The sequence below is a fragment of the Aquarana catesbeiana genome, linkage group LG10, assembly GCF_042186555.1.
Source record: "Aquarana catesbeiana isolate 2022-GZ linkage group LG10, ASM4218655v1, whole genome shotgun sequence".
NCBI classification, from domain to species: domain Eukaryota; kingdom Metazoa; phylum Chordata; class Amphibia; order Anura; family Ranidae; genus Aquarana; species Aquarana catesbeiana.
The window spans coordinates 13,346,044-13,359,440 of record NC_133333.1 but is presented as its reverse complement, the minus strand read 5'-3'; the positions used below and the strand labels follow the sequence as shown (position 1 = coordinate 13,359,440).

At 43.8% G+C, this 13,397-nt stretch overlaps 1 protein-coding gene across 2 annotated transcripts; it reads right to left on the bottom strand.

The window, feature by feature from the left end:
• Positions 1–433: 433 nt before the first annotated feature.
• Positions 434–8,107, bottom strand: LOC141110354 (chymotrypsin inhibitor-like). 2 transcript variants are annotated; one of them, XM_073601656.1, is made up of 5 exons: positions 7,966–8,107; positions 6,147–6,196; positions 4,823–4,849; positions 1,220–1,246; positions 434–700 (listed from the first exon to the last, which is right to left on the bottom strand). In XM_073601656.1, the coding sequence occupies exons 1-5, from the start codon at positions 7,992–7,994 to the stop codon at positions 525–527; spliced, it is 309 nt and encodes a 102-aa protein (XP_073457757.1). In that variant the 5' UTR covers positions 7,995–8,107; the 3' UTR covers positions 434–524. The 2 variants fall into 2 exon arrangements, with proteins under 2 accessions (XP_073457757.1, XP_073457758.1); XM_073601657.1 differs by lacking the exon at positions 4,823–4,849.
• Between the last annotated feature and the right edge of the window lie 5,290 nt (positions 8,108–13,397).

Sequence of the window (13,397 nt, the reverse complement as noted above, 5' to 3'; positions counted from 1 at the left end):
GCTTGTACCTGGGGGCACCCTATCGGAAACGTAGGCTTGTACCTGGGGGCGCCCTATTGGAAATGTAGGCTTGTACCTGGGGGCGCCCTATTGGAAATGTAGGCTTGTACCTGGGGGCGCCCTATTGGAAACGTAGGCTTGTACCTGGGGGTGCCCTATCGGAACGTAGGCTGTAGGAGGAACACCCTATCAGAGAGTGGTCTTGTACGGGGGTGCCCTATCAGAGAGTGTAGGCGTGTACTATGATGTTCACACCCCCATACAAAGCCCGCACTGTGATCGGTAAGCTGATTGAGTTGCACGCTCAGCTGATACAATGCTGCATGTTTATTCTGTGATTGGTTCTATACAATGACTGTCTCCTGGTTGGATGTGAAGTCTATAGGATCCTGACCACAAAACAAGCATATCATTCTAGGAATCAGACAGGAAATGCAATCTATTCATTCCGTTTTATTGTCATTCCTACATGTGACATTGGAGGAAACATTCTCCCATTCATAAACGATCGTCATACAAATGATTTAGCTGCACTCCTCTGGTTGGACGCAGGTGCCGGCACTGTTGCGCTGGTATCCTTGCACACAGTCGCAGCCGATGTAGCACATTCGGTTGCACACTAGTGGCACGTCCCTGGATTTGCATGTAGTCAGACATTTGTTGCCGCAGCTAACAAATTCTTCATTCTCTGGACAGCCCCCTGTAATACAAAGAAAAACCCTGATAGACCGGGACGTAAAAAAAAACCCATTACCATACACCCCCACCCCATATCTCAGTGTGCAAACTTAAAATAGATATTCCCTCTGTATCCCCATTGGGGAGATTTCCCTTCACTTCCTGTCCCACAGCCAAATTCACTTAATGTTGTATTATAAACATTTGACCTGGTGAGAAAACAGCCTAATAGCATCCGATGTTGTCCCCGTTTGCATAGAATAAATGTACATGAAGTTTCACAGGATGAACAGGTCACCAAATATTAGGAACCTCTAAGCCAGCTCACTCTAACTCATGGGCGGGTGCTTCTGATGTAGCCCCATGTTCAGTCCCATCCAATCTAACCCAAGAGATTGTTATCTGCGCACCTAAGAGACCACCCACTAAGATCCACATCTAAAAGACCTGTAAAGGGAGCCCGTCACCCTTTACTTGTATGGTCACAGGATAGTATGCCCAGCTGTCACATAGTTTTATAATAACCAAATAGTAATTTTACCGGGTGGTGGAGCTGGACCACTTGATGCTGTTGGAAGGAAAAACCAAATAAAAATTAAAATATGTCATTAAGTAATGCACAGAGCAGTCAGCAAGAGCAATAACCCACAACGTCCAATCAGATTTCACTTTACTAGAGCTGGAGCTGTTGATGAATTCCTATTAGCGGCTATCATCATCATCACCAATATCAAGGTTTTTAATTTTTTGGCGTGCAGTCAAATCTTTTGGGCCTCATTTCCACTTTGCGTAGCGGGCACACAGGCTCGCGATTTTCATACGATTCCACGTGCTGACCATAGGGCAGCCCGTTCACTTGAATTGGCTGCCCAATGCGCATTTCGCATGCCAAAAAAAAGGCTCAGGGAACCAAAATGTTGGCGTGTATTTACAAGTGACAATTATGGCGAAAATCACACCAATGGCACCCAAACGGACGTCACGCATTTTTACTGTAATTCCTAATTACCCAAATGAATGAAGTGAACGGGGGTCTTAGTCTGGTGGTAGTTATTTTTCTGCCAGTTGGTACAGCCAAGGAGCTCTCATAATAGAATTCTGGTTAAATCCAAAGATTTGCCAGTTAATATTCATCACCATTCCTGACCACCAACATTCCCCAGGGCCTGCCCATGGGCCATCCCATCGAATACGCACTCAGCCCCCCCCCCTCACACATCTGAATAAATGTAAGCCCCCCTCACAACTGTATGCCTTAGCCCCCCTCGTCACACTTGTATATGTCAGCCCCTCTGACATCTGTATGCACTCAGCCCCCTCACACCTGTATATATGTCAGTCCCCCCCCCACACCTCTATATATGTCAGCCCCCCTGACACCTGTACGCACTCAGCCCCCTCACACCTGTATATATGTCAGCCTCCCCACACCTCTATATATGTCAGCCCCCCTGACACCTGTACGCACTCAGCCCCCTCACACCTGTATATATGTCAGCTCCCCCCCACACCTCTATATATGTCAGCCCCCCTGACACCTGTACGCACTCAGCCCCCTCACACCTCTATATATGTCAGCCCCCCAGACACCTGTATGCACTCAGCCCCCTCACACTTGTACATATGTCAGGCCCCCCCACACCTCTATATATGTCCACCCCCCTCACACCTGTATGCATCAGCCCCCCTCGTCACACTTGTAAATGTCAGCCCCCCTGACACCTGTATGCACTCAGCCCCCTCACACCTGTATATACATCAGCTCCCCCTCACACCTCTATATATGTCAGCTCCCCCCCACACCTCTATATATGTCAGCCCCCTGACACCTGTATGCACTCAGCCCCCTCACAACTGTATATATGTCAGCCCCCCTGACACCTGTATGCATTCAGCCCCCTCACACATGTATATATGTCAGCTCCCCCCCACACCTCTATATATGTCAGCCCCCCTGACACCTGTACGCACTCAGCCCCCTCACACCTGTATATATGTCAGCCCCCCCACACCTCTATATATGTCAGCCCCCCTGACACCTGTACGCACTCAGCCCCCTCACACCTCTATATATGTCAGCCCCCCAGACACCTGTAGGCACTCAGCCCCCTCACACTTGTATATATGTCAGCCCCCCCACACCTCTATATATGTCAGCCCCCCTCACACCTGTATGCATCAGCCCCCCTCGTCACGCTTGTATATGTCAGCCCCCCGACACCTGTATGCACTCAGTCCCCTCACACCTGTATATACATCAGCTCCCCCCCACACCTCTATATACGTCAGCCCCCTCACACCTCTATATATGTCAGCTCCCCCCCACACCTCTATATATGTCAGCCCCCTGACACCTGTATGCACTCAGCCCCCTCACACCTGTATATATGTCAGCCCCCCTGGCACCTGTATGCACTCAGCCCCCTCACACATGTATATATGTCAGCTCCCCCTCACACCTCTATATATGTCAGCCCCCCTCACACCTCTAGATATGTCAGCCCCCACACACCTATATATGTCAGCCCCCCACGCACCTCAATATATGTCAGCCCCCTACACACCTCAATATATGTCAGCCCCCCACACCTCAATATATGTCAGCCCCCCCACACACCTCAATATATGTCAGCCCCCCACACCTCTATATATGCCGCCCCCTCACACCTCTATATATGCCAGCCCTCCCTCACACCTGTATATATGTCAGCTCCCCCAAATTTTGGCGTGTATTTACAAGTGACAATTAAGGCAAAAATCGCACATCACGCGTTTTGCTGCAATTCCTAATTACCCAAATGAATGAAGTGAACGGGGTCTTAGACTGGTGGTAGTTATTTTTTTCTGCTTTATTGCACCAGTTGGTACAGCCAAGGAGCTCTCATAATAGAATTCTGGTTATACCCAAAGATTCGCCAGTTAATATTCATCACATTGCACCATCATATATTCACATCGCTCTAACTCCATATTTGGCGAACTTTTGGGAAATTACTTTAGACTTGCCCTCTCCAACACCCCCTAGCTGTTTTTATACCTACTTTATTGGTTTTAGCAAATGGTGGAGAATGCGGGCAACCCTAGTAAGTAACTATATCTTGATATGCCTAATCTTTATGAACAGACCACTGAGTGGCTATCTCAAGCAATGTGTAACTAACTTCTTTGAAGCAATCAATCTATAAATTACTAAATCTGCCCTGGATTGGATTTTGTGGAACATACTACATACAAAACAATACAGAAACAAAGAGAACATTCAAAATGGGAGGAATAAAAAAAAAAACAAAACAAAATAACATACATAACATAACTACAGCCTAACAAATTTTCATAATGCCATTATCTTTGAGCTGAGCTCAAGCCAGAAATAATGCAAACACCTTGGAGCATATTTTTAAAAATTGTGCATAACTGTTCATCCATCAAGGGGGAAAAAAAAACCCAAAAAACAAAAAAAACAAACACAATGTGAATGGAGAAAATACTGCATTATGACCACTAGATGGAGCTAAGCATCATAATATAAGTATGATCCTCAAGTCCATCTAGTATCCATATTATGGTCCCCCCCCTTCACAAATTTTTTTCCCCCAAAGAATAATGTTCGAGCTGCAGAGAATATAGCCTGAGAACATTCAGTTTTACCCCAATTAAACAAACTTTTTTTAAAATACAGTTTCGATAGACGGACAGCCCTTTTTTTTTAAATGCACGCCCTTGAGTTGTGCTCTCTTTGGGTTTGTTCACATGGTAGTCAAGGTGCAAAAAGCAGGCAGTTGAGTTGGCGTGACAATGTCATGTTTGTTGGTATGCGGATGTGTGTTTCCTGCATCCCTGTGCTGGAAGTCCCACATGCACCAGTGTTCAGTGCATCCTGTGCAGGCAGTCCCACTGATGTCTATTGGGATGCAGCGGCTGCACAGATGTCCAATTTGAAGCAGTGCCTGTGTCTGTGCAGCATCTGGATAGACAGCAATGGGACTGCCTACACAGGATGAACTGAACACAGGCGACTCCCCATGCGGATAAATGTGGCCTGCGCACAGGGTATGCATTAGTACGCTCCATGTGAAGGAGGCCTAAAACGTTCTGAAAGAAAATAAAATGAAAATGAAGAGGAAAAAAAGATGATAAAACTTACCACTTCCAATGAGCAATGCACACACCACTAGAAAAAAAAATGTCAGAACAAAAAAAAATTACATTGTTGCTACATTATGTGTATTAACCACTTCCCGACCGGCTCTTGTACATACACGGCGGCAGGATGGCTCTCCTGAGCGAATCGCCATATATGTATGGCGGCTCCTTTAAGAGCCATAGCAGACGCACACGCCCTCTGCATGGCAGGGGAACTGATGCGCGTGGCCGGTGGGCGCAACCACCGCCGGCCACCTGCGTAAGCGGGCATGAGAGCCAGAACGGGGATTTGTGCGTGTAAACACACAAATCCCTGTTCTGACAGGGGAGGAGAAACAGATTGTTCCTAGTAAGTAGGAACAACGATCTCTCTCCTCCTCCAGTCAGTCCCCACAGTTAGAAACACTTCCCAGGGAACACATTTAACCCCTTGATCGCCCCCTAGTGTTAACCCCTTCCCTGCCAGTGACATTTACACAATAATCAGTGCATTTTTTATAGCACTGATCGCTGTATAAATGTCAATGGTCCCAAAAAAGTGCCAAGTGTCCGGCCTGCCGCAATGTCGCAGTCCCGTTAAAAATCGCAAATCGCAGCCATTACTAGTAAAAAAATAAAAATAAAAATGCAATAAATCTATTCCCTATTTTGTAGACACTATAACTTTTGCGCAAACCAATATACGCTTATTGCGATTTTTTTTTAAAACCAAAAATATGTAGAAGAATACATATTGGCCTAAATTGATGAAGAAGTTTGATTTTTAAAAACTTTTTTGGGGATATTTATTATAGCAAAAAGTAAAAAATATTTTTTTTTTTTTCCAAAATTGCCGCTCTTTTTTGTTTATAGCGCAAAAAATAAAAACCGCAGAGGTGATCAAATACCACCAAATGAAAGCTCTATTTGTGAGAAGAAAAAAAAAGGACATCAATTTTGTTTGTGTACAGCGTCACATGACAGCTCCATTGTCAGTTTAAGCAACACAGTGCCGTATCACAAAAAATGCTGTGGTCATTAGGGGGTAAAACCTTCCGGGGCTGAAGTAGTTAAGGTGTAACTCTAAGGAAAAAAATGCTGTTCATTAGCACCATCTAGTGGCCAACTGCTGTATTAAGTATCATAGGAATTTCCTATGTTACTTAGCTCCAACTAGTGGCTGATTGTGGTGGTTTCCATTTTAATGCAATGAAAAACTTTCAAACTGCAAAAGAAATAGCCCAATAACATTTGTTTTTGTGCTCTTTCATTGTGTGAATTGCTATGCAATTTTTTCATAAATACACCCTAAGTGACAGTTTGTAGTAATTATCTGTACAACTTACCCAAACTGCAAAGCAGAACTGTCACACTGACTTTCATCTTTCTGTTGAATCTTTATATAAAGAAAAAAAAATCACACGACTAGTGATAGCTTTATACAAAAGTTCACAAAATTTGATACAAAAATCTACCACTCACATTACGTCCCCCTGGCTCAGTAGTCAACTAGAATGATACAACTATTTACAAAATATCAATGATTTATCACATCTCTATACATTGTTTCTTTCCATGTAATCTTCTCCATGCATTATTATTGTCTTTTTAGTTAGTTTTTTTGTTTCTGTTCACACATACAAGAAAGCATTACAATCAATCAAAATGTATCCTATTTATAAAACTAAATACAGATCATAATCCCAATTCATCCCATGAGGATGCAACGATTGGAGTCGATTAATCCACCATACTTCGCATTGTTTTAGTTTTAAAAATCTGTCCCCACACGTATTTTATGGGGAACATTCAGTAAACGTTTTGCATTGGAGATATATATATATATATATATTTATTTTATTTTATTTATTTCAGGTACTTATATAGCGCCGTCAATTTACAAGGCGCTTTACATATACATTGTACATTCACATCAGTCCCTACCCTCAGGGAGATTACAATCTAAGGTCCCTAACTCACATTCATATATATATATATATATATATATATATATATATATCTCACAAAAGTCAGTACACCCCTCACATTTTTGTAAATCTTTTCTTCTATCTTTTCATGTGACAACACTTAAGAAATGACACTTGTCTACAATGTAAAGTAGTGAGTGTACAGCTTGTATAACAGTGTAAATTTGCTGTCCCCTCAAAATAACTCAACACACAGCCATTAATGTCTAAACCGCTGGCAACAAAAGTGAGTACACCCCTTAAGTGAAATTGTCCAAATTGGGCCCAATTAGCCATTTTCCCTCCCTGGTGTCATGTGACTCATTAGTGTTACAAGGTCTCAGATGTGAATGGGGAGCAGGTGTGTTAAATTTGGTGTTATCGCTCTCACTCTCTCTTACTGGTCACTGGAAGTACAACATGGCACCTCATGGCAAAGAACTCTCTGAGGATCTGAAAAAAAGAATTGTTGCTCTACATAAAGATGGCCTAGGCAATAAGAAGATTGCCAAGACCTTGAAATTGAGCTGCAGCACGATGGCCAAGACCATACAGCGGTATAACAGGACAGGTTCCACTCAGAACAGGCCTCGCCATGGTCGACCAAAGAAGTTGAGGTCACGTGCTCAGCGTCATATCCAGAGGTTGTCTTTGGGAAATAGACGTATGAGTGCTGCCAGCATTGCTGCAGAGGTTGTAGGGGTGGGGGGTCAGCCTGTCAGTGCTCAGACCATACGCCGCACACTGCATCAAATTGGTCTGCATGGCTGTCATCCCAGAAGGAAGCCTCTTCTAAAGATGATGCACAAGAAAGCCCGCAAACAGTTTGCTGAAGACAAGCAGACTAAGGACATGGATTACTGGAACCATGTCCTGTGGTCTGATGAGACCAAGATAAACTTATTTGGTTCACATGAAAAGATAGAATAAAATATTTACAAAAATGTGAGGGGTGTACTCACTTTTGTGAGATACAGCATATCTATGTATGTATGTAAATATATATATATATATATATATATATATATATATATATATAGCTATATATACACAGAGTATATTAGTGTATAGCGTAGCACACATTCCTTTCTCCATGTAGGTGCCAACAACAGAAGCCCATCCAAGATTCCTATTGTATAATATAAATGTAAAAAAGGATAATCAAAATTGAAGAAGACATATAGAGTAGATGACATACCTCTCACTCTCAGCCTGAAATGTCTTCATGTTTTGCTGTTCCGTATTTCTTTTATATATTTGCTTTGTGTATATTAAGGGAAGTCACCTCCTTATTGACTGTCTTCTTAGCACATTTAAATTAATGGCTGGTATAAAATGTACCGGATCTTGAATTCCTTGGACAGGGTTTGATCATATTTAATCCTCAGTAATTATTGGCCTTTACATTCTTTCATGGAAGTTTTAGTGAGGGTAAACAGTGGATATAAACCAAGCCCAACTACGCCCCAAATTTTTTTTTTTCTACTTTTAAATAGACTTGGGAAGAGTAAATAATTCCGTCACTTTTTATTGCTGTCCTTGATTGGTGAGACTTTACTTCCTGTCTCTGTGACTTCACTTCCTGTCCCGTGACTACAGAGAACTCAAGAAATGAGGGGAGTGGTTGTCACCGGGAGAAGAAGACACTCACAGTAATAATAACCTGATGGAAATTTTAACCTTTCGCCAATTCACCGAAAAAAGGGTTTAGTTGCAAGCTGTGTCCTCACTGGAGAGATTTTTTTCATATTATTGAGGTTTCTTTTATTCTTTATTCAGCCAGTGGTTAGACAGAAAGTGATATATTCGTTGCCCGCCATGTGCATTTTAATTGTTATTTTTTTTCTGATTCTGTCTACATGTTAGGCAACCTCCAAGCTCCTTCCATCTTCCTTGTCAGCTGCCGGATCACAAGTCTGGTCACACACCCCCCAGCTGCGGGATTGGTCCATGGCACAGAAAGACCCTTTTTATAGTGCATAAGCCCTGTGCCTACGGTTATTGGATATTTCTACTGTCTGCTGCCTGCCCTGACCTGCACTACATTTAATGGACTGCTTTCTGCCTTCCCTGACCTTTGTACGTTTTATGGATATTTCTACTGCCTGCTGCCTTCCCTGACCTTTGCTACATTTAATGGATATTTCTACTGTCTGCTGCCTGCCCTGACCTTTGCTATGTTTAAGGGATATTTCTACTGTCTGCTGCCTGCCCTGACCTTTGCTATGTTTAAGGGATATTTCTACTATCTGCTGCCTGCCCTGTTCTTTGCTACATTTAATGTTATTCCTACTGTCTGTTGCCTGCCCTGACGTTTGCTACCTTTTTATATTTCTAATGTCTGCTGCCTGCTCTGACTCTTACTAGGTTTAACGGATACACCCGCTGTCTGCCCTGACCTTTTCTACAATTGGGCCTCTTTCACACGACCATTCCGATCAGGTTTGTCTGTCAGTTTTTCAGGTGGAGCTGATGGGACGCTCCATTCATCTGTATGGACCAGCGGGTGTAAACGGACTTGTGTCTGTTTACACCCCCCTACCGGGAAACCGGTCCGTGAATAACAAACGGGAGATATCCATCCTCTTCTGTGTAGTCAGATTGGATCTGAGGTTACACCCTCCTTCCACCCATAGAGCAAAGGGGGCTCCACCTGTGTCCGCTCAGTTTATGCAAATGCGGATTTAATGTTTAATAGATACCTCTAATGTCTGCTGCCTGCCCTGGCCTTTGCTATGTTTAATGGATACCTCTACTGTCTGCTGCCTGCCCTGGCCTTTGCTATGTTTAATGGATACCTCTACTGTCTGCTGCCTGCCCTGAGCTTTGCTATATTTAATGGATATTTCTGTCTGCTGCCTGCCCTGACCTTTGCTATGTTTAAGGGATATTTCTACTATCTGCTGCCTGCCCTGTTCTTTGCTACATTTAATGTTATTCCTACTGTCTGTTGCCTGCCCTGACGTTTGCTACCTTTTTTATATTTCTAATGTCTGCTGCCTGCTCTGACTCTTGCTAGGTTTAACAGATACACCGCTGTCTGCCCCGACCTTTTCTACAATTGGGCCTCTTTGACACGACCATTCCGATCAGGTTTGTCTCTCAGTTTTTCAGGTGGAGCTGATGGGACGCTCCATTCATCTGTATGGACCAGCGGGTGTAAACGGACTTGTGTCTGTTCACACCCCCCTACCGAGAAACCGTTCCGTGAATAACAAACGGGAGATATCCATCCTCTTCTGTGTAGTCGGATTGGATCTAAGGTTACACCCTCCCCCCACCCATAGAGCAAAGCGGGCTCCACCCGTGTCCGCTCAGTTTATGCAGATGCGGATTTATGAGGTTTATTCGGATCTGTCCTGTCATTGGCCCTCTCTGCTCTGATCTGCAGGGGATGAGCTGACAGATCCCCTGCTGAGCAAAGAAGATCCGCCTCATATGAAAAGGGACTTGATTGATTTTTTTTGTCTTCTACCTTACCTAAATTTTGCTGCATTTAATCGGCACTTCTACTGCCTGCCCTGACCTTTGCTATGTTTAATAGATACCTCTAATGTCTGCTGCCTGCCCTGGCCTTTGCTATGTTTAATAGATACCTCTAATGTCTGCTGCCTGCCCTGGCCTTTGCTATGTTTAATAGATACCTCTAATGTCTGCTGCCTGCCCTGGCCTTTGCTATGTTTAATAGATACCTCTAATGTCTGCTGCCTGCCCTGGCCTTTGCTATGTTTAATAGATACCTCTAATGTCTGCTGCCTGCCCTGGCCTTTGCTATGTTTAATAGACACCTCTAATGTCTGCTGCCTGCCCTGACCTTTGCTTCATTTAACAGATACCTCGGCTAGCTGCTGCCTGTCACGACCTTTGCTGCCCTTAACAGATACTTCTTCTGTGTGCTAACTGCCCTGACCTTTGCTATGTTTAACAGATACTTCTACTGCCTGCCCTGACCTTTGCTACATTTAATGGATACTTTTACTGTCTGCTGCCTCCCCTGACCATTGTTACACTTAAAGGATATTTCTACTACTTTCCCTGACCTTTTATTTATTGGAAGTTGTAAAGGAAGGTTTTCTTACCCTGACGGACACTGCAGGTTGCATTTTGAATGGATTCCACTCTCCAGTCCCGCGCATGTGCAGTCATAAGTAACCTTGCAAGCCACACAGAGGAGAGTGCAGATGCTGGGAATTGCAGCAGACAGTGCGCACAGGTAGTCATTGTCAGACTTAAAGAAGCTCAAAGAGAAAGGGGATTGAATTGCATGATCTGGGATCCATCCATAAGCACTATTATGCATTAATTTTCAGATGGTACAAAGTTTTATTGGTGAATTTACCTATACCTTGAAGTGGCTGTAAACCTCTGAAATAAAAAATGAATAAAGCATATCCTTCTACAGCGGTGGCCAGTCCATAAGGGGCACCGCCCCCTAATCTCCATGCGGGGTGCCGAACGCATAGAGTTCTACAAGGGTTTTTTTTTTTTTGAAGCACATGATGAGAGCCAGAGGCTCTAATTGGCTTCAAAAAAAGGTTGTGCACTGTGCCCTGAGCCCACCCACTTGTGACATTAGTGAATTAACATTCGCCATTGTCTTCCTGCTTCTCCCGGCCAATCAGCACAGGAAGCAGGTCCTAAGACCGAATTGGCCGGGAGGAGAAGCGACCGGATTGGCCGGGAGGAGAAGCTGGGGAAGCCACTTGTGACCTGGATGGGGTAAGTGCGGGACTGGCAAGCATGGGGATGTTTTGTGTGCCACCCCCCCCCCCCCAAAAAAATGGAGCACAAGCCGCAAATGTCCTTCTATAGTGTGTACTTGCCTCAATTCAAAGCACCCAGTATGATTCCTGTCTGATCTCTCCTTCCTCTGCTGTCAGCACAAGTCACTGAAAAGGTTACGTCGACACCAGAAAATCCTGATACATGGCCCCATCCCCCCCTCCAGCACACAGAAGGTGCATGTTTCCCTATGAGACTGTGTAGATAGAGGTGTTTCTACTCTCTGCACTCAGGTCTCAAATTACACTCAGCTCTCTGCTGTCCAGTGTGTGTGACATCCTATTCCCACCCCCTGCCTTCTGGAGCTCAGAAATGCTGTGTAACATGTGTTTTAGAAAGCTGTAGAGAAGAGAGAGCTACAAATAAAAAGGTACAACTTATGTAGGAGGATTTGTTTCATCTCTGTGTATTACACACCTCCCAACTTTCTGAGATGGGAATGAGGGACACCTATTAACAAAAGTATGTAGGCATAGGACACACCCCCGCCACACCCCTCCTTAAAGGAGAATTATACAAAAAAATTATTGATTAAACCCACAAGTACTTTTTTACCATTACATAGTTACATAGTAGGCGAGGTTGAAAAAAGACACAAGTCCATCAAGTCCAACCTATGTGTGTGATTATATGTCAGTATTACATTGTATATCCCTGTATGTTGCGGTCGTTGAGGTGCTTATCTAATAGTTTCTTGAAGCTATCAATGCTCCCCGCTGAGACCACCGCCTGTGGAAGGGAATTCCACATCCTTGCCGCTCTTACAGTAAAGAACCCTCTACGTAGTTTAAGGTTAAACCTCTTTTCTTCTAATTTTAATGAGTGGCCACGAGTCTTGTTAAACTCTCTTCTGCGAAAAAGTTTTATTTCTATTGTGGGGTCACCAGTACGGTATTTGTATATTGAAATCATATCCCCTCTCAAGCGTCTCTTCTCCAGAGAGAATACGTTTAGTGCTCGCAACCTTTCCTCATAACTAATATCCTCCAGACCCTTTATTAGCTTTGTTGCCATTCTTTGTACTCGCTCCATTTCCAGTACATCCTTCCTGAAGACTGGTACCCAGAACTGGACAGCATACTCCAGGTGCGGCCAGACCAGAGTCTTGTAGAGCGGGAGAATTATCGTTTTATCTCTGGAGTTGATCCCCTTTTTAATGCCAATATTCTGTTTGCTTTATTATCAGCAGCTTGGCATTGCATGCCATTGCTGAGCCTATCATCTACTAGGACCCCCAGGTCCTTTTCCATCCTAGATCCCCCCAGAGGTTCTCCCCCCAGTCTATAGATTGCATTCATATTTTTGCCACCCAAATGCATTATTTTAAATTTTTCTACATTGAACCTCATCTGCCCACCCCATTAATTTGTTCAGATCTTTTTGCAAGGTTTCCACATCCTGAGGAGAAGTTATTGCCCTGCTTAGCTTAGTATCATCTGCAAATACAGAGATTGAACTGTTTATCCCATCCTCCAGGTCGTTTATAAACAAATTAAATAGGATTGGTCCCAGCACAGAACCCTGGGGGACCCCACTACCCACCCCTGACCATTCTGAGTACTCCCCATTTATCACCACCCTCTGAACACGCCCTTGTAGCCAGTTTTCAAATGTACTCACCCTATGGTCCATGCCAACGGACCTTATTTTGTACAGTAAACGTTTATGGGGAACTGTGTCAAATGCTTTTGCAAAATCCAGATACACCACGTCTACGGGCCTTCCTTTATCTAGATGGCAACTCACCTCCTCATAGAAGGTTAGTAGATTGGTTTGGCAAGAACGATTCTTCTTGAATCCATACTAATTACTGCTAATGATACCGTTCTCATTACTAAAATCTTGTAT